Consider the following 19442-nt stretch of genomic DNA (forward strand, 5'->3'; position numbering starts at 1 on the left):
CGGCGCTCGAGCGGACGGTGGGGCCCGGCCCGGCGCAGGTGAGCGAGGGGGGCCGGTCCCCTAATCCAGGTCCTAGTCCCGGTCCTAGTCCCGGTCCTAGTCCCTGTCCCGCTTCACCGGCATGCCCTGTTCCCCCCGGGCTGGTGCCCACAGCATGGCTCGTTTCCCCCGGCACAGCACGCTCCCCCCCGGGCTGCCTGCGGCTCCGGGAGGGGGCACATCCCGCGCCCGTCATGTGACCAGTTCGTCGCTGCACTGCGCGAGCCCTGTGAAAAGCCTGCAGTAAAACCCCGCTTGTGGAGCGTGTGGTTCATCTGGGAGGTGTTTGGGGTGGATTTTGGTTACCTGTGCTGAAGCAGGTGCGGGTAATCCGTGCGGGAGGTGCGGAGCGGGGCCCGGGTGCCCTCCGCGAGGGGAAGCTGCTGCTTCAGCCCCCAGCCCTCGGGTGCGAGCACTGGGCCTGCCAGTGGCGTCGCTTCCCAAGCTTTGTAAGCGCGGGGAATTGTCTCGTCTCGGCCCAGGAACGCCTGTTTGTGGAGACCCCCCCTCGTGCGGGCTCTCCCTGGGACTGCCTGGCAGGCTGGGGGAAGCTCTGGCCTTGGCTCCTTTCGGGAAAATTCCAAGATTAAATGGTGAAAAGTTTCTGGTATTATCATTATGTTTTAAGTCTCACGGTTAACGTAGACACTGGCTGCCCAGGGAGGTTGTGGATGTCCCAACCGTGGAATTGTTCCAGGCCAGGTTGGATGAGGCCTTGAACAGCCTGGTCTGGTGGAAGGTGTCCCTGCCCATGGCGGGGGCAGGGTTGGGACTTTAAGGTCCTTTCCAACCCCATTCTATGAAACTATGCATGGTGAAAAGGGGGTTTTATGCTTGTAGGTGGCAATTCTATCACAAATATGAGCACAGTACTAGAAAAGCAGTACTTGACCATAGAATATTATCATATCTTGGCCATGCAGCTGTTCTGGTAGGAGGTGGCATTTAACATCTATTTTTGGCCTAGCTTAGGCTGAATTGGTAATTAGGATGAGAATTATGAAATGACTCATAAGTTAGAATTTCTTCAAAGGTCTATAAAAATATTTGAGCACTAGTATGTCCCCCTCTAGTAATTCCTGTATAAATTTTCTAGCTATTTTTGTACTTAAAGCAGCCTTTGCTCAACAGAGCACATTGCCTAGATGTGCAAGTTTTGGTGTGTGCTATGGGCTCCTAACTAATGCTAAAGGTCTGCAATCCCCAAAGCCTTCCAGGTTTATGATGGCTTAAGGACTTTTGGAGAATGTGAATTACCTTCAGCAGCCTCCAGAATTTAATCCACACACAGCTCTTCCAATAAAGGACTTCTTTGGGCTTTTGGTGCATCTGTTTGTTCAGTTAATGAAATAATCTTGAACTTTTTTGTGTTGTAAGACTTCCTTCCCCTCAAGGGTGGGTCATCACAGACTCTCCAGGGAACAGTGTGACCAAAGGGCTCTAATCTGGTGCCTGACAGCAGCATAAGAATTAATAATGCACAGCCTGTGTCTCCTCTGTTTTTCTTCAAAACCTAAGGTAGTACTCCTGTTTAGGAGGCAATCTAAAATCCATGTCCCAAAGATGTTGGCAGGACAGACATCCTTAATAACGTAGGTACAGTTCTACTGCAAATTTCATGTTTATCCGGCCTCGGACTGAATGTGGATCCACAAATGCTGGTGCTGCGGGTAACTTGGTACCTGTAACGTCTCATTTACAGTCATGGGGTCTGCTGTGATGCCCTTTCTGGGTTTGCCTGGTGTTGGTGAATGCCTGAAGGGCTGCTCAGTGAGCTGATCTGTTACTATAATGGAATTTTATTCAGAGAACCTTGACAGTGAAGCCACCTCCTGGGCAGTGCAGCACAGGACTGCATCGAAGAGCTTGTTTCTGGCTGTATCTGCTGGTGCTTGTGATGCTCACCAGGGATAGTATCTCAAATATTTCCAAATTCTCTTCTCCAAGATCCACATGAATTTATTGGCAAGTAAATGATGCCAGCAAGAAAACCTTAACTTTCCATATTCATCCAAATGCTTATTTAAGTTGATTTTGCAGTGTGCCTTTGGTGTTAGGTGTTATTGAGGCACAAACTTGGAGCCCAGGACTCTGGGAGGGTGCTGCCTGCTGTGCCAGCTCATGTACGTGTATTGACTTGTGGTGGTTTTGTTTTGCTGCAAAAGGACAAATTTTCTCTCTGCTCTGAATTCTAAAGGCTTTTGTAGTCACTGACTGCTGCACCTGGTTCTTGCTACCAGCAGGTTAGAAGTAGGGTGCACACTTGCAAATAACTACTAGTTCTCTTCAACTCTTTGCAGAAATGGCTCAAGAAGAGATGGAAGTTGATCTCCAAACAGTGGCTGGTTACCCAGCGGAGAACCTCGGGACGCTCCCCGCGGAGCCCTCTGGCCATGCAGGGCTGTCATCCCACGCTCCTGTGCTCGGTGACGGAGGAGGCAGCGCTGCAGTTCTTCCTGCTGACGGAGGAGGCAGCGCTGCAGTTCTTCCTGCTGACGACGCTGTTGTCACACCAAACCCTGGTACAACAAGGGAAGCAGCTGCAGAGCCTGACCCGCCGCTGAGTCCTGCCCTCAGGGGGCTGCAGAGGCTCCAAGGGATGCTGGATCCCAATCAGCACGTGGCGGTGCCTCAGCTCACACTGCGTCAGCAGGCGAGGAGAGCTCGCTGGCAGGCGAGGAGAGCTTGGAGGCAGGCGAGGAGAGCTCGGAGGCAGCAGAGAGTCGGTGGTTCCCAAATGACAGTCAGTGCCAGGTACAGCAGAGATGAAACTGGGTCCAAACTGCACTCTGATCAAGTCCAGCCTCAGTTCAAAACTACCTTGCTTCCTGGCTCACAGAGCCCAGCCCAGTGTGTGGCTGTGGCCAAATTCAGGGCACCTCACCTGCCATTTAAGCTCAGTAGTAGCACAAAAACCTCTGATCTCTTCTGGCAGGGTCTTCGCTTTTCTTAAGTGAATCCTCCTGTTTCATATGTTGGCAGTGGTGGTGTTAACTCCTGAGCCCTTCTACACTTAATTTTCCTTGCAGAGCTTCTGCTTGCATTGTTCCCCCTGCACAGGCAGATTCCTGCCAGTGCTTCCTGCAGCAGTGCTGACTCTCAGCAGTTCCAGCCAGCACTTAGCTCAGTGGAGCTTGTGCTGTGATTTGCATTTGACCTTTGATTTGGGGACTGCCTGATTACATTTTCTGGTGACAATTGCTGCAGAAACTTTGACAAACATATAAACTGATATTTTTCTGTAGGGTTGTTTTTGTTGGTTTGGTTTGGTTTTGTTTTCCACGTCATCCTTGTGTTTTTTCAGACAGAGAAAAAATATTCTGTGTTTAATACCATTCGCAATGGATTAAAAAGGTGATGAGTGGGGATGCTCTGCAGCTAGAAAAAAATTCCAGTTTCTGGTTTGTTTGGTTTTTGTCTCATCTTTGTAGCTTTTGTAAATGCCAAGGGTGAAATTATAATTAACTGAAGCATTGCCTTTAAATTCAATGAGACCAAGAGCTCCTCTCCTCCCAGTTAATTAAACAGAACTGTATGTTTGCCCTGGGATTGCATGTGAAGGTCACTGTAGTTCTCAGGGCTATAAGGCAACCCAAAAACTCTTTGGATCTGAAGGATAATTGAGATGATAGCTGAACTGATGGGGGGGAGTGGAGAGGGTGTTTCTATCCAGGCATGAAGTTCCAGTAGAAAAGAAGAAGGAAGGTAGAAAGACTAGGCACAAAGTAGTCAATGGAATGCGACTCTCATACAAGCCCTGCACTAATGGCTGCAGGAACCGGGACTGAGCTGGGGTTGGAGAGACTGATGACAAGTTCCTCAGGCTTATTACTGAAAGATACTTACTTTGCTTTTCTCCTCTCCAACCCCCCCACCCCAAAAGAAGGCAATATCATTGTAACGAGAAGCAGATTTTCTTTGAGCTGAGCAAAAGGAATTGTTGCTGATCCTGCTGGTTGTTCACAAAGTGGGCTATTGCACGAGATTCCCCCCCTACCAGAGAAGGTCTGACTTGATAACTGTGATGTGTTCCTGCTGCAGTCGAAGCCTGGGAACTTTACTGCAAACAATCATGGAGAAACATGGCGAGTCTTTAGCTTACCTGAAATTACCTGAAAATAACTGTGGCTTTTGTTTCTTGCTTTTCTGGGCTCAGGCCAGCATTGGACCATTACTTTCAACTCAGCAGGACCCAAGAGCCAGCTGCAGGACCCGTTCCACGCCCGGAGCCCTCGCGCCTTGCGAGGGACAACCAGGAGCAGAGCCCAGACGAAACAGGAGGAGGGAGTGACTCTGACAGCAGCTCTTCTGCTGAGGAGGAGGATGTGGTGGAGGCTCCAGCCCAGGAGACACCTCCAGCAGCGGCCTCAGGAGGTTTGTGCTGTATTTGAGCCATGTAGAGACTGATTTCAGACACTCTTCTTGCTGTTTGAAAACTCAGCGGGGAAATCCTTTGGAGCTGCACAACAGACGGTGCTCAGAGATCACCGTGCCCAGAGCTGACAGAAGCAGGTTGCTGCCACACAGCTTTCTGGCAAGCAGTTCCCAAGAGCAGCAGCAGCAGGAGCAATGGGTGATTGCTGCTGTAGTGTTAGATACAATCTTTTTTGCTGTCTTCAGGCTGCTACTTATTCTGGACATTTCCAGGATTATTTATAACTTCAAATTTAGAGATTATTGCTTGCCTTGTTCCCACTGTTATATATTATCAAGGAGCATTATTGAAGACATCAGGTCGCAGTTTGGAGACCAGCAATGCTTTCAGATAAGGGTCTGATTCAGTATTTAATTATTTGAGATTTTAGTCTGCTCTGGTTTAGAGTTTTCTTTTGCATTCCTGTAACTTCTTGTGACACTTAGCTGAGGAGATGGAGGTGTGGTTTGTTTTTTTTGTCTTTTTTCTTTCCTCATCTTTTTCTGGCTCGCAATTCTTTATCCAAACTTGTGTTCACAGCCTGCCACACACTTCAGTGACATTGTTTATGGTGAACATGCACAGTTTATGAAAGAGTGACAAATAGTTTACTTGCTAGTCAAGGTTACTGATACCCAGAGAATACAAGAGCAAGGTTATTTTTTTTTTTTTACTTCTAAGGAATGTCCTTATGATTCACTCTCTGCCCTCACTTTTGGTTTTAATTGGCCAGCCCACCTTGTTACCTTTTTTGTAAGGGTACATCTATGAGGTGTCTTCTGAACAGATCCATTCTGGGCTAGTCTTACATGTGACAGGAGCTCAAGCTGTTAAGTGCTGTACAATACTGTGTGAGCATATGCTCTCTGTTGGATTTTCTGGAATTCCCTTGTTGCTTATATAAGCCACTGGCTTCTCTTACAGCCCAGAACTGCTGAGGCTGAAAACTTTATTGGCATTAGCCAGGGTTAGGGGATACCTCCACTGCATTGAAAATATCTGCCTCGATTACTAAATGTGATTAATAACTCTTGTTTGGTCAGGAGCTAGAGGGGAGGCAGTGATTTCTGCTCCCTTTCCAGTCTGTTTTTGGTGGTGATCCACACATAGTTTTGTGCACCTGTGCCTCAACAGACAGGCTGACAGAGCCCAGCAAAAAAACACACAGCCCAGCAGAACTGGTAGTTCAGACAATTACCAGCTGGAAAACTGCTTAAGTCAGAGTGAACGGACAGCCAGCATGCAGGAAATGCTTTCTTGGCACATGAAATATGCATGCTTAGATCCCTTGGCAAAGCAACTTCTGCATATTGGTGTCTGTCTTACTCAGGGTGCAATGGTGCAGGGATATAGCCTTAAATGAGCCTGACTATGGACCAGCTCTGTTTCATGCAGGTCAGAAAATTCTGATAGCAATTGCTGTCCTTTAAAGACCTCTCCTTTTTCACTGAAATTCTCTTGCTTTTTGTAAAAGAAAATATACAGTTCTTTAGCAGTACTGTTGATGTGTAGAAGGGCTTGCACACAGACAGTGTCCAGAGCACTGATCTCAAACTTTGTATGTAACCTGTGCTGTTGTTGCACTGCTTAACCCATGCCCCAGTGCTTTCACATCAAAGCAGGAGAACTCCTTTTCTCCCATAAGGTATCAGTTCATTTAAGCAATGCTCTCTTTAGCTTCCAGTCAGGCCCAAGCAGAGCTGCCTCAAGCTTTGTCTCAAGCTTCTGCAGAACATGGAAGTCATGAAGATGAAGAGGCTGAAGTCCAGCAAAAGCAGGTAAGGTGAACTAAATGCTTTTGGAGACAGATGATGTATGATAAATGCCGCACTTTCTAAAACAGTTGTGTTTGTTTTTTTTTTTTAATTTTTAATCCTAGAGAACTCCTCTGAAGGAAGTGGAGCCCTCAGTTCCTGCAGCACGGCTGGATGAGGAGGAAGGAGACACGTGTGCCATCTGCTTTGAGCAGTGGACCAATGCTGGGGAGCACCGTCTGTCAGCACTGCGCTGTGGGCACCTCTTTGGCTACACCTGCATTGCGAGGTGGCTCAGGGGGCAGCCAGGGAAGTGCCCTCAGGTAAAATGGGCATTTACATGCACTGGAAAGCACTTGCTGTTGGGTACATTCTGCTGCAGGAGCGCTCACCCTTAACTGGTACAGCTGCTTGCTGTGTGAAGCTGCTGTCAGAAATAACAAAACCCACCATTATTTTGATGTTACTAGGCCAGGAACAACTAGCACTGCTTTAAAGGATGAGTTATGACTTGGGTTTTCTCCCCAAAGTAGAGCATTTGTGAGTAGGAGACGCAGAAGTTTGAGACTGCAAGTGCTAAACCTGTAAATGGTTTCATAACACCCCACTAAAGACCTGGAGAGGACCACCTGGAGTGGAAGCAGCAGATTCCTAGAAGCAATTAACTCACCTTAGAGAATATGTTATTGGACAAGAAATCTGTCTGAGAACTGTTTTAGAACCATAGAATGGTTGGGGTTGGAAGGGACTTTAAAGTCTAGTTTTCAGATGGTTAATCTTCTGTTTTGAACTGATCTGCTTTTGCAGCCTTTAGGAGGACCAGGTTGTTAAGGAAACTTGCAGAAAGCAAACTGAGAACTAAGTTGCATCCTTTAATGTCCAGTTGCAAGTGGTAAATCAGCTTTTGAAGGTGCTCTTTTCAGCTTGCTTTCCATGGTTAATACTAATCTCTTTCGATGAAGTCTGCACTTCTCTGTGTCCGTGACGTGCTTCCATTCCTTACTCCTTTTCTCCAGAAAGGAATGTTGACAAAAAATAGGTCAATGAGTACCTTGTAAATAGGATTCAGTTCTGCCTTTTTCCAAGTTGGTGGCTGGAAGCCCAGGATTTCTTTGGCTTTGTCATTTTGAGAGCTTCTGTATTCTTGCTTGACTTTGTGCAGGATTCCCTCCTCTCAACAAGAAACTTCCTACTGACGTGTGTTGTGATTAAACCTAAAGAATCACTGTTGCCATAGTGAAGGCCCAAAGCTGATTTTTCTTATCCCTGTCAATTCTGTGTAAGCTTTTCTTTCCCCACTCCAGGCCCAGAGAGTACTCTCAGAGACCTGCCTAACATCTTCAGTCTTTGGAAATTTGTGACTGCTTTCTTCTTGAACCCTAACAGCTCACAAGGGGTGCTTGCTCCCTCTTTCTCTTCCAGTGATATAATTACTAAAAAATTCCTGGGAGAACTTACTCTGGAGAGAACCTTGCAGCAAAATCCCCTTCCCCTCATTTTCAGTTGCTGTCCTTTGTGACTGGGCATTCTCTGGTTGAATAGCCCAGAGTTGCTGTGCATGGTGCTCTGTATACTAAGTGGCTTGAGTGCAAGTTACTGTGAAATTGCAGCATTCCTGATCCTGCCAGTGACAGCTGCTGGCTGCCAGGAAAACTGTCTTAGCCACTTACTGCTCTGCAAGGCAGCTCTTTATGAAGGGAGGGGGGTTGTCTGATCTGAGACTATTGCCCGTGATATCTTCGTGCTACTAAATAATAGAGGAGTCTGCATTTGAAGCACACATAGTAATTTAATGTTCAGCAGAGGTTACTTGATCTAAGTATTCACCGCCTCTTTTCTGATCAACAAAATGTATTTGTGAAACAGTAAGCTTGGAGGAAATTATGGCATCTGCAGTTCCTGACTTGAGAGGGGAGTATTATCCCTTCTTTTTAAGGTGAATCTAAAGTATTAAATCATTGCAGCTAGATGCACAAAATAATTGAAATATCTGACTCCCCATGTGTCACTGAAATCAGTGGGATGTCAGTGTTTCATGCTCACACTGGAATGCTTTTATGTATTTGTGCCCGTAGGGTTTGATTAGTACAGAAATAACAGAGTTGGGAGTGTGCTCAGGGGTTCCTAAATCCTTGTCTGTTGGACAAACAGCCCATCTTGGTGTTTTCAAACCAGGGATTGGGCTGGTGTTTTGGTTTAGATGTTTTTTTCTTCCCCCTCTTTGTTTGGTTTTGTTTTATTTCATCTCAGGAACTTACCTGACGATGCTGCATTGCTGGTGTGTTAGCAGAATAAATTTAATGGGAAGCAAAGAGATGGATTATTAAAGGTGCAACAGGATATGTGACCTAAACTATTGTTGTAGCCCCGACTAGAGCTCTGCTGTCTGTCTGGGCGAGTGTCTTGCAAACATGCTGTGTTAATGTTTGTGGATTCGTCGTCCAGTAGACAACCCCTCCCTTCAAAGCTACAAGGATTTTCCAAAAATTTTGCTAGGGATGCACAGTTTGGATAGTTAAGTTCTTGTAGGCGACCTGGGCTTGTCTTTTATTTCAGTGCAATAAGAAAGCCAAGCGCTCGGACATCGTGGTCCTGTACGCCCGCACGCTGAAGGCGCTGGACACCAGTGAGCAGGAGCGCATGAGAAGGTACTGGAAGCTGCACTCTGGCTTCTGCTTCATGCTTTAATTTCCTCTGTTGTCTAAAGCAATTTGTGCCTTCCCTCGAGGTTTATCAGGAGTATGGCTGGCTTAAAAAAAAAAAAAAAAACAAGGCCTTGCTGTGTTGCACCTGTCTTAATTTTCTTTTGGAACAGAATTCTCAAGTTTGCATTTTGTGGCCCTGAAACAGCAAAAGCTATCTTGGGCTGTGTCCTGAAATGTTATCATGGGAGGACATGCAGAGTTGATGCCAAAAAGCTGTATGTTGCTAATTCATCATTAGGTGGGAAGAGCGAGGCATAGTTAGGAATGCAAGGGGTGAATAGCTGACCTTTCCTGCCATCTTTTCTGCACACATTAAACAGAGTAGTCGCTCATGAATCACTTCCCATCTTGCTTTGTCAAACTCTTCATGTAGCTTTACTTACAAAAGGTCAGCAAGCATAACTATGACTCTACTTCCCCTTCCAACTTAAATGTAGACTTTGCATTGAAAAAAGAAAAAGCAGGGGATGAATTTTTTTTCAGTAAGATGTTGTCACAGATACTGTTCTGAAATTAAAGGCTGCACATATCAGAGTTCTCCTGAATCTTGTGGTGAATAGAATTTAATTGGGGTTTCTTCACGTGTCTGTAACTATAGCACTGTTATTTCAAGGCAGTCTTTCAACAGAAACCGCAGTATCCTGGTAATTATTGATCAGAAATGATTGAGGAGTAAGGGTCATGGAGGCAGAAATCTCTCTTCTGTCCAGATTGACACTGCCTGATGGTGTTTCAACTGTACCTTTAGAAGGGTCACGCTGCTTTTACTGGATTGACACTGCAAAATAAACAACATGTAAGATTTTTTTCTAAAGCACAGAAGGGTGTTTACATTTTATCTCTCGTGGAGAGCCAGTTGTCTGACTGCTGCTTGTGTCTCAATCTCGCTGCAGCCCTTCCCCCTTGCCCTGCCCCTCCCCTGCCTCCTGTTTTTGTTGTGAGGCAGACAGCAGTGACTGCCTGTGGGTCATGGAGCTGCTGGCAGTGGCTGCTTGGTGGCACACAGCCACGACTGGAGCAGGGATGTGTGTGTGCATGCATCAGTATTGTTTGCATGTAGCCTTGAATTAGGTATAAGATCATGGGGTTTGTTCTTCACATTCAGTAAAAGCCACCAGCCTTCAGGCCCTGGGTACTTGTGTAAAGAATGTGTTTGTGATGCTTAAATAGAGCATTTCAGTTATTTCTTCTGCAGGAAAAAAAATCACATGAAAAAGCCATATGGAAATGACAGAATTCTGTGCTTTGTGAACATGCAAGGCTAGGTCTGTGCATTTGGAAAATACTTAGGCAAGCTACAGCTCCCTGCACATGAACTACTGAAATAACTGGAATATTGCAGCTTTTTAAGTGCAGAGTGCAGTGGTCAACATTATAGTCTAAATGTACAGCTATTTTTAAAGAGTACTGGTGTTCCTCCTCTTTAACTATCCCTTCATATAAGCCTGTATGAAAAAGGAGTTCAAGTAAGTTAGCAAAACTGCTGCTGCTAAATGGTGTGTATGCACTTTTAGGCTCAAGGTGACAATAGTAAGTGTGGCTTATTTATAAATGGGTATTCACAGAGAATTTCTCTGTATCGTTCTGTTTCTGTTACAGTTATATTTTCTTGAAGTACAAGATTAGTTACTGATAGTAGAGACAAGCTTGGAAATCTTGCTGTGTTTTGACTTCTTTTATTACTGACACTGTATTACGTGGACATTGATGACATAGGATTTGCTGAAGTGTTTCTTAAGGGAAAGAAAACCTGATTTCTCTTTCACTCTCCTCTACTAAATTAGTACTTTTGAAGGTGGTGAGGAGAAAGCCTGTTGTTCCTACGGAACAATACTTGAGTGAGTCATTCAGAGCAATTGCATAACTGCACATCTCGAGGTGAGTGTGCTGGGTGAGTGTGGTGCCAGGTTTTCTGTTACTTGTGGATTTGCCTGAACAGGACCTGTGCTGGGATGAAGTCAGAGGACAGGTGTTGACAGCCCAGAGGAGCATCCTGGATAATACCTAGTCCTAAGGGTTGCTTTTCTCTGCTTCCTCCAGCTCTTTAGAAAACGAGAAGATGTTGCGGAGACAGGCGGAGCTGGAATCTGCGCAGAGCCGTCTCCAGCTGCAGGTTTTGACGGATGAATGCAGCAAACTCCGCAGGCAAGTTCAGGTGAGTCTCAGGATATTTACACACAAAGGATTCCCTTTCACTTCAACCTGGTTTTGCATGTTCCCTTGGAGGAGAAAACACAGGCTTCCAGTTTTAATGAGCAGAAAGATTCAATAAACTCAGTTGGTGAATCATCTTGGGCTGGTAAATATCTCAGGCTGGCATATTGAGGTATGTGCTACAGAACACTGACTTATTTTTTGTGCATTTAAGACTTAATTGAAGCTGCAGCCTAGCAGTAGAGTTGTTTGGCTGCTGGTGTTGCAGGTTCCTCTTCAGGTTTTGTGGTGCCTGGAAAGGCCTGGTAATGGAGAACCAGACTTATTCTCCTCATCTTTCTTGTAGTTGCATCAAAAGAATCTTTGAAAAATCTCTACAGTAAACCTGTAATAGGACCTGTTATCAGTAATTATTCTCAAGAATAATTTTTTGAGAAGCAGTTTGTCAAGAGGTATGCATTTGCAAAATCAAGAGAAAACAAAACAAAAAACCACCCTTTTTTTTTTTTTTTTTAAGGTCAGTCAACATTCTAGTTCAGCACCTCCTGGTACCCTGGGACCTGGCCTGTCAGTAGGGGAGGCTGTATGCACAGACTGAGCAGCTGCTGAAAGGCACCTCTGCCCTCTTAGAATGAAAATTACTAACAATAAATTACCAGTTGCTAAACTGCTTCTTTTCTGCCTTGTGCAATACTGAGGTACTTTGTAACCCATCCCAGCTGCTTTTGCAGGATTCCTATAAGTTGTGGACTATGCTGGTGCTTCCAAGTGTTAGCTGGCATGTTCCACCAACTTAGCTGGCTGAGTTTTCCATGAGCCTGTTTCATTGCCAGTTTGCTACCTTTAGTTATATGAGTAGAGGATATCTATTCTCTCACTGTCTAGTAACCCACTTAATATTATGCTTTTCTTTATTCCTGGATTTCTTTGTAGCCTTGGCTATTCATATCTGTACACTAAACACCATCCTCTTTGCTGATGTTTTCCTGCCTGATGTAAGATAAGGCTTTATAAATCACCTAAATTCCTGCATGGAGCTGTATGCTCATCAGCACTAATAAGAAAATTGGTCCACTTCAAGCTTTGGCTTAAGAAAAATGCGAATAAGATAGAAGTGCAGGTCCATAATGTTCTCCTGCAATTCATTTGGTGTTAAATGATAGAGTATCCAGTCTAACTGAGTTGAAGTCACATGTTATAAAGATTAAGTACCCTGTGTTCTATAAGCTCTGTTTCAGTATTTATACTGCATTCATCACTGTCCTGTAGTGGTAAATGCAAATGCTGGAAGCAATTTTTAAGGTGCTTGTTTATACTGTGAATAAACTGAAAGTAAAACAATTTGCAAAAAGAAAAATCAGCAGGAAGTCTGGAATAAGTCTTTAAGTTGTTCAATGATATTTTAAGCATATGCCTAACGAACTCCTTGTTTTATGAGAAGTCATATAGTAAAGAAACTACTTGCACAGAAGCATTTAGATTAGGAGGGACCCCTGGAGGTTTCTGTCCCAACCCTAATGGGGTGATTCCAGTGTAGAGTTGGGTTGCTCAGGGTGTGGACTACCCCCAAAAGCCATTGTGAACCCTTTTTTCTTGCCAGTACTCTTGAGCTGTGCCCCAGCAGCAGTCATGGCTCTAGCTGTGACCTTTTCTTAGGTTTGTGTGTGTTTTTCACTGCTCTTGTCCATTAACCATCTTGTCCACTGTGCTTTGTTATTGAGGTATTTAACATGATTGGCACTAGGACATGGATGGTTTTTAAGTCTTTAGCTATATGAAAATATATGAGGAAAGGAAGTTGAGGGGAGGTAGCTAACTAAAGCTCTGGAAGAAAGCCCTCAGCAGTGTTTCCATATGTAAACCTGGAGTGTGGGCTGTGCTGAGCTGTGTTCTGCATCCTGTATGGCAGGTTCAGGCTTGCCTTTTGGAAACAGTGCTACTGACACCTTACTTTTACCTAAAGTTTTTCCTTTGGCAGCAGAAAGAACTTGGGAATCGGATGTGAGCTACTGCAGGACTCCTACTGAATGTGCCAACGTTTCCAGTAAAAGTTAGCTAATGATCAGCAAACCATCTCTGGCTTCTGGCATTAATACCACTGATCAGCTGGGATAAAAGATTTATTTTTGCAAGTGGGAAGCAGTAGCTCTGTTTGGATATGGAGCAGGAAAGGGATGACTAGCAGGGGAACAACAGGAGACTGCAGGCTGCTGTGGAGAAGAAAGCAAATGTAACTGTGAGCCTTGCAGAGATTAGTTTATATTGCTCAATGTAATGGAAAAGCATTTCTAAAATAGGATTTTCAGAGCATCCAAAAAAATTGGATGGCAAAATATCAATAAAAACTTGTGTATCTAATACCTCTAGAAAAGAAATTAGGCTAATGGTTTTGTTCATCTCTATGATCTTTGTGTTCACCTCCAGTTGATGTCTGGGGTAGTAAAAGCTGATATTTCATTGCTGTTGCTTGGAGTTAAGTCGGGTAAAAATGCTCCGTGTCCCTTAGCCTGAATCTGAACCTGAGCCCCAAAGGAAGGTGGAAGGTGGGATGGCTGCAGTGCTGCACCACAGCTGGAGGTTGTCCTGGCCTGTGTTTCTCTCTCTTTGCTGCAGGACTGGGGCTGTGCAGCCGAGGTGGCAGGTATGGCCACCTCTCTAAGAGGTCTGTGGGAGACAGCCAGAGTGACATCTGATACCTGCCTTTGTCTTTAAAGCTTCATATCAGCTATTAAGGCTGTAACCTAATACTCAAAACTGTTCTGAATTTATTGCAGCTGGTGGTTTTCCTTCCCTATTCGTTGTGCTCTCCTGCTTCTACTTCTCATGCACGTTCCTCAGGAAGACTTCTACTGTACAGCCTTGTGTTTCCCCACCTTTGTGACTGTGTTCATTCATCACTGCAAGGGCAAGCTGAAATTTAGAGACAGTCATAGCATGTGCAGAGAGAGAGTGGAGTCTGCCCTCAAGGCCCTTAGTTAACACCAGGCATGAGGAAAACTCTGCAAAGCATCTAAAGGAAGGTGTAGCTTTACTTTACCAACAGAATGTTCTTTTGAGCACAATTAGTGGAATTCGTCTGGAGTGCAGCATTTTTAATCACCTTGGTAATGTGCTTCCAGTCAGACTTCCTGATTCTGCTGGGTTTGTCCATTGTGTTTAAATGTAAACATTGTACTAATAGTCTTTGTGATTTTAATTGCCTGGTTTCCTCTTTAATTACTTGTATAAAAGTTGAATGTTGAGTGCAGGTGACAAGGAGAGTTTTGTAAGGTCCCCAGAGCAACAAATAATTTTAATCTCTTCTGATCCTCAGTAGTGATTGCCTTTTAGAAATAATGAGTTTATTAAATTTTTGATTAAAAGTAACTTTCTTCTAAGTTACCTATGTTTTCACTGAGTGCTTACTCTAAGCCTGAAGCTGTAGCTTCCATCTTAAGCATCCTGGCAACCCCCACATCCTTTCTTCCTCGCCCAGGGTGTTTTGTCTTGCTCACTCCAATGGGATCATCTCGAGACTTCAGCTTTGATTTTTATTTTGTTTTTAATTTTTAAATTAATTTTGTTTTAATTTGCAGTGCACTTGATGCGAAGCAGATCAGACATCTGTAAGGTGTCAGAATTGCTCTCCTCTTGAGCAGTTTCCAAAAGTTATAGGTCTTGATAACTATTAATGTAGAGCTTGATCTTTGATCTTGCCTCTTTGAAAACTGCTGCCTCTGCTTCAATGTGAGTTAAGCAGTGGTGGCTGGTTCAGTGTTGAGGCTGACTTGCAATTACTGATATATTCATAATATCACTCTTGTGGCCCTTAATTGTTTAAAGATTACATAGTGTTTGAAGCCTAATCTGCGTTGCTCAGACAACAGAAAGCAAGTAGCAATTTTCTTTATATATACCCTCTGTCCTAAATGTCCCTGGGGTTCTCTACCATCTGGTTTTGACCTTGGATAAAAGATGGTCAGAATGCTTTTGGGGAGGGTGCACTTTTAGGTGACTCACAATATGCCAGTGGCATTACCTGAATTCCCACCTCACCCCTGATGATCTCTGTAGAAAAAGGAATTCAAGGAATACCTTGCTGCTCGTGGAAGCTACTCTCGGCCATGCCTTTGCTGAGCATCCTTGAGCATTCAGGTGGAGGAAGAAGGGGGGAGGAGGTGGTGGAAAACAGGACTGGAGCTCTTGAGAGTTGTGTCATTCCTGGAATTTGCTGCCCAGGGTTTACAAGAACAGGATCATCGTCATTAAATAGACTGACTTGTTTCCTGCAATGCCCTTTATGTTGAAACTCGGGCTTTTATTTTTTTATGGGGTATTCTGGAAATTCTGGAAAATGGTTTTAATTGACTTTCTCTTGTGGTTTAGTGGCACATAATACTTGGCAGTTCATTCTCTTCTAGACAGCATTGATCTGGTAATTGGTACTGGCTTTTATGTGTTGCCCAGGAGTCCTCTCTTTCACAGGGTGTAATACATACAATAACAGACTTTGAGTACATTCTGCCAGGACTTGTGTAGCATTTGAATGCTTCTGTTGCTCACTGTCACAGGCCACGGGCTTAGAAATGCAGCCCTTCAGGAACAGCATGGAAATGGGACCACATTTCCCCCCTTTGTCTGAGAACAAGTACACTTGGAGCATCTGGAGCAGGTAGCACGGCAGGTTACGTCGCTGGTGACACATTGAAGCTCTCGGGGTTTTTTCTTTGCAGGAGCTGAGGGCTCTGGTGGCCCAGCACAAGGTGAGCGCTTCGCAGCAACCCGGCAGGTCCCGCCCCTGCTTCTCAGGGAGCCTCCCCTCCAGCCAGAGCCAGCGCAAGTACCACTTGGAAAAGGTTTTGTTGGTGTCTCAGACTGGGAACTGCCGAGTGATGGCATACTGTGACTCCATGAGCTGCCTTGTGGTGTCACAGCCTTCTCCACAGTCTACTTTCATTCCTGGTAATTAAGCAAGTTAAGATTTGGAGGTTCATAAGTGAAAGTTAAATGTCTTTTTTTGTTGCTCCCTGCTTCTCTGCTTGACCTTTGCATGTTCCTTGTAAACTGAGTATACTTATAACACTCCCCCTAATTCATCTGCCTCTGCTTTGGTAGCTTCTCCCTAGCAAAGAAGCTCCTTTCCCCTGGCACTTCTTTGGCAGAATCCTAGCAGAGGGTCTCTGGCTCTCCTGCTGGAGTGCCATATCCACAAGAAGGCAAAACATGTATCTGGTACTCTTTGCAAAGGTGGGTCTGCTGAAAGCAGCAGAGAAGCTTCCAGTGGTTAAATGAGAAACACTGCTCCCCAAACTGTAGGTGGATTGATCCACATGCAGCTGATTTCTCAATACTCTTAAAAAAAACCCCAAAAAACAACAATGACAAAAAAACCCACACAAAACCCCAAAAGCAAAACCCTTTTAATATGAATGCTAGGAGCACTGTTTTCTAAAGAGGAAATAGGGAGCCAAGAAGTCATGGGCAGCCCTGGTTTTGTCTCACTGTTATGTCCAGGGGCCAGTGACCTGACATCTGGATCAGTGCCAGTTGCTTTTTCAGGGCAATAGATGTGGCATTAGGAGTCTGAGGGTGTTTATTTGCAAAATGCTTTCTGAATGATGAAACTTACTTTATTTGGTTAATGGGTTTGAGGTTAATGTGCCTTATCCAGGCAGAACAAAGTGGTTTTCTGCATTCAACTGGTCTTATTTTTCTGGCATTTGAGGCCAAGGAATGAATGAATGGAGGCTTTGTGGTGACTCTTGTAGCATGCAGGTTAAGTTCACCTGTAACCATTCTTTGCTGTGACACTTGTTCTCTTAAATAGCCATGTAATCCTGCTCTGTGTGGTTTTATCTGGGTAAGAGTGTCTTTGAAGAAGCTGGCTAAAGAGCAGCAGGCCTTGTAACAGGAGTTGTAACAGTGATACTGAATTTGCTCTTGGTGACTGGGGTCCTTAAGGATTTAGCCTTGTTACCATTTGAATTAAAGAATGATTTTATTCTTATTCATAACAGCAAATAACTTTTACGTGTTCATCCCACCACAGGCTTCAGGCAGTACAGACACTGCAGTTCTGGCACAGAACAGCCAGTCCTGTGTGTGTGCTGCTTCACCATGACCTGCTTTACCCTTCTTCTGTGGCAGGTTGTGGTGTTAAGATGATGAGCTTGACCAACCTGAAGAGCAGTCAGTACATCCCCATCCACAGCAAGCAGATCCGGGCCCTGGCTTTCGGCACTCGAGCCGATGGTTTGCTGCTCTCGGCTGCTCTGGACGGAACTCTCAGACTCACCAGGTGAGCCCCGTCCCCGCGGGCTTTGGCTGCGCTGGATTTTGTTCTGTCTTGCTGGAAATGTCTTGCAGCACTTGCTAGTCTGCCCTCTGAAAGATGCTGCAAAGATGAGAGCAGATCTGGATATTCTTCCAGCATGTGGGAGCTAACAGAGGGAAGGACTTACTGATGGTTTTGCATCTTTTAGGTGAAGGTGTTACAGAGCTGCCTCTCCATGATAATTTTCCTGTGGAGAACTCGGTGGAGAACAAGTAATTTAACATGGATTGGCCAAGTTGTGGAGAGAATAAATGTAGCATAATGTACAGACATGAAATTTACTGTCCACGTGGCTTTCTGTTACTGCAGGGAAATGTGAAGTGTAGGAACTTATATAGGATAAAGCAGAAACAAGGGGTGTTTAGCTTGTGCTCTGTTCTTCTTTGCACAGCCTGATGTTGGCTTCTCAGATTTTAAACTTCTTGCAGAGCATGGAATTCATCTGGGATATGAAACTCATAAACAGCATGTGCCAGAGGCTCTCTAGAGCTAGCAGAGACTTAAACCAGCAGGTTGGAGACTAATTATGCAGAGAGTGAGACAAAAATGTGTCCGGTCCTGTTAGAATTTACAGCCTATGAGTGTGTTTTCTTGCTACTCTGCTGCTCTTCAGTCTTAATCTTACACTGCTTCAAAGCTTCATTGGCTGATTGATTCTTATTGAGTTAAATTAACATCTTTGCAATCTGTCTGTCCGTGCCAGGTTGGGCAGGATAGGTGTCTGTTGTTTGACTGATTAGTCCCAATTCTTTCTCACTAGTGAAGCAATGAAGAGAACTTAATCCCACAGCAAAAATATACAGAATGTTGCTTTCCTGTGACCCTGTTGAAATGTTTGCTAGACTAGTTAAAAGTAAACAAAGCTGCCTCTGATGCTGAAGTCAATGTGTCACATTTCCAACTGATTATGTTGATATTCTTTTCATGGTTTAATCTGGAGAGTGGCTCCTCATGGCAGTGTCTGCTCAGACACTTGACTCCCATCTCTGCCTCTCTCTGCCTGGTTGGCTGCATCCGAGCTTGTGATCCTCTTGCTTTTGTGCTTGATCCCAGGATGTCTTGGAGTTAGGTGCTTGCTTCAGCAGCATCTTCATACTTTTTTCAGTCTCTGTCTGAAAGAATATTCTTCCTTTGGTTATCTTTCTTCTCTAGTTACTGATTTCATAGTCATCCTACGAAAAAGAATTATCCAAGATGTCTTTATGTCTCCTGCTCTGGCTTGCAATTGTTTAAAATAGCACTGCGAGTTTGTTTTGGGTTTTTTTGGTCTTGTTGTTTTGACCTAGTCACTTCTTTGATATCAACTCTCTCTTTCCCCAGCTAGGTTTTGTCCTTGTAGTTTTCCCCCTTACACTTACCTGAGAGCAATTACTTGTTTCTCTGGAGTCCTGAGTGTAATCACCTTCCCCAGGGAGAAGCCCATGTTGTAAAGGATATCCAGGGTTACTCTGATATGTGCTGTCTTCTGTCTCATGCTGTTCTCAGTGTGCAAAACCCACGTTGACAATGCTGCCCTTTGCAAATCCCTGATCTGATACCAGCTTCATCTGCTGTTCTGGGTTATGCTCCTCTGTGTACTGCTCTCTTTTTTAGAAACTTGATTTGTGGAAGGAAGAATTAACACTATAAATGTGCTCTCAACTGTCCTTTACCCACTCCCTGTCTCACTCTTGCTTAAATTGGTTCTTTTGAGGCATAAGCACTGTTCCTCTTGTGTAAAAAGAGGAGAAGTAATTAATGAGAGATGTAATCTGAAGAGATGAGCCCTGTGATCTCAGGAATATGTGGTGTTACGGGATCACACCAGAGTTGCTTCTCCTAATTGTTTCCAGAAAAGTAACTTGGCTTTCTCTTGCCAGTAAGGCAGCTGAGACCCTGCTGTGAGATTTCCTCTCCCAGTCTCCAAAGATCAATCTGGAAAAAGAAGCATTGGCCTGGAAGAATTATAAATCACTTGACAATATCCAAGGGATTATTCTGTTTAGATTTTCCAGATTCATGTCTGGAGTAAAGGAGTTAATTGAGAATTCAGTCTAAAGAGAGATGCTTCTGTCTAAAGACTT

General features: G+C 44.5%; 1 protein-coding gene and 1 long non-coding RNA gene across 7 annotated transcripts in view; one reads left to right on the forward strand and one right to left on the reverse strand.

Moving 5' to 3' along the window:
- The window catches only part of RFWD3 (ring finger and WD repeat domain 3), a 24155-nt gene continuing 4713 nt past the window's right edge, over positions 1–19442 (forward strand). For 3 of the 6 annotated variants that reach the window (XR_004359519.1, XM_032701464.1, XM_032701463.1), the window contains exons 1-11: positions 1–35; positions 2336–2477; positions 2511–2688; positions 2731–2793; positions 4196–4413; positions 6131–6231; positions 6333–6530; positions 8764–8855; positions 10953–11067; positions 15779–16007; positions 17193–17343. Coding sequence is in view for 5 of the 6 variants with exons in the window: in XM_032701464.1 (XP_032557355.1) it covers positions 2342–2477; positions 2511–2688; positions 2731–2793; positions 4196–4413; positions 6131–6231; positions 6333–6530; positions 8764–8855; positions 10953–11067; positions 15779–16007; positions 17193–17343 (1481 nt within the window). In the remaining variant the exon portion in view is untranslated. Of the gene's footprint in view, positions 36–55; positions 360–2335; positions 2689–2721; positions 2794–4195; positions 4414–6130; positions 6232–6332; positions 6531–8763; positions 8856–10952; positions 11068–15778; positions 16008–17192; positions 17344–19442 lie in introns of those variants that run through there. The other 3 variants (XM_032701461.1, XM_032701462.1, XM_032701465.1) reach the window with 3 other exon arrangements.
- The window catches only part of LOC116793537, a 12351-nt gene continuing 9358 nt past the window's right edge, over positions 16450–19442 (reverse strand). The window contains exon 3 of the long non-coding RNA XR_004359521.1: positions 16450–19293. This is a non-coding gene — a long non-coding RNA (uncharacterized LOC116793537). The remainder of the gene's footprint in view (positions 19294–19442) is intronic.

Source organism: Chiroxiphia lanceolata, chromosome 13 (assembly GCF_009829145.1).
Source record: "Chiroxiphia lanceolata isolate bChiLan1 chromosome 13, bChiLan1.pri, whole genome shotgun sequence".
NCBI lineage: Eukaryota > Metazoa > Chordata > Aves > Passeriformes > Pipridae > Chiroxiphia > Chiroxiphia lanceolata.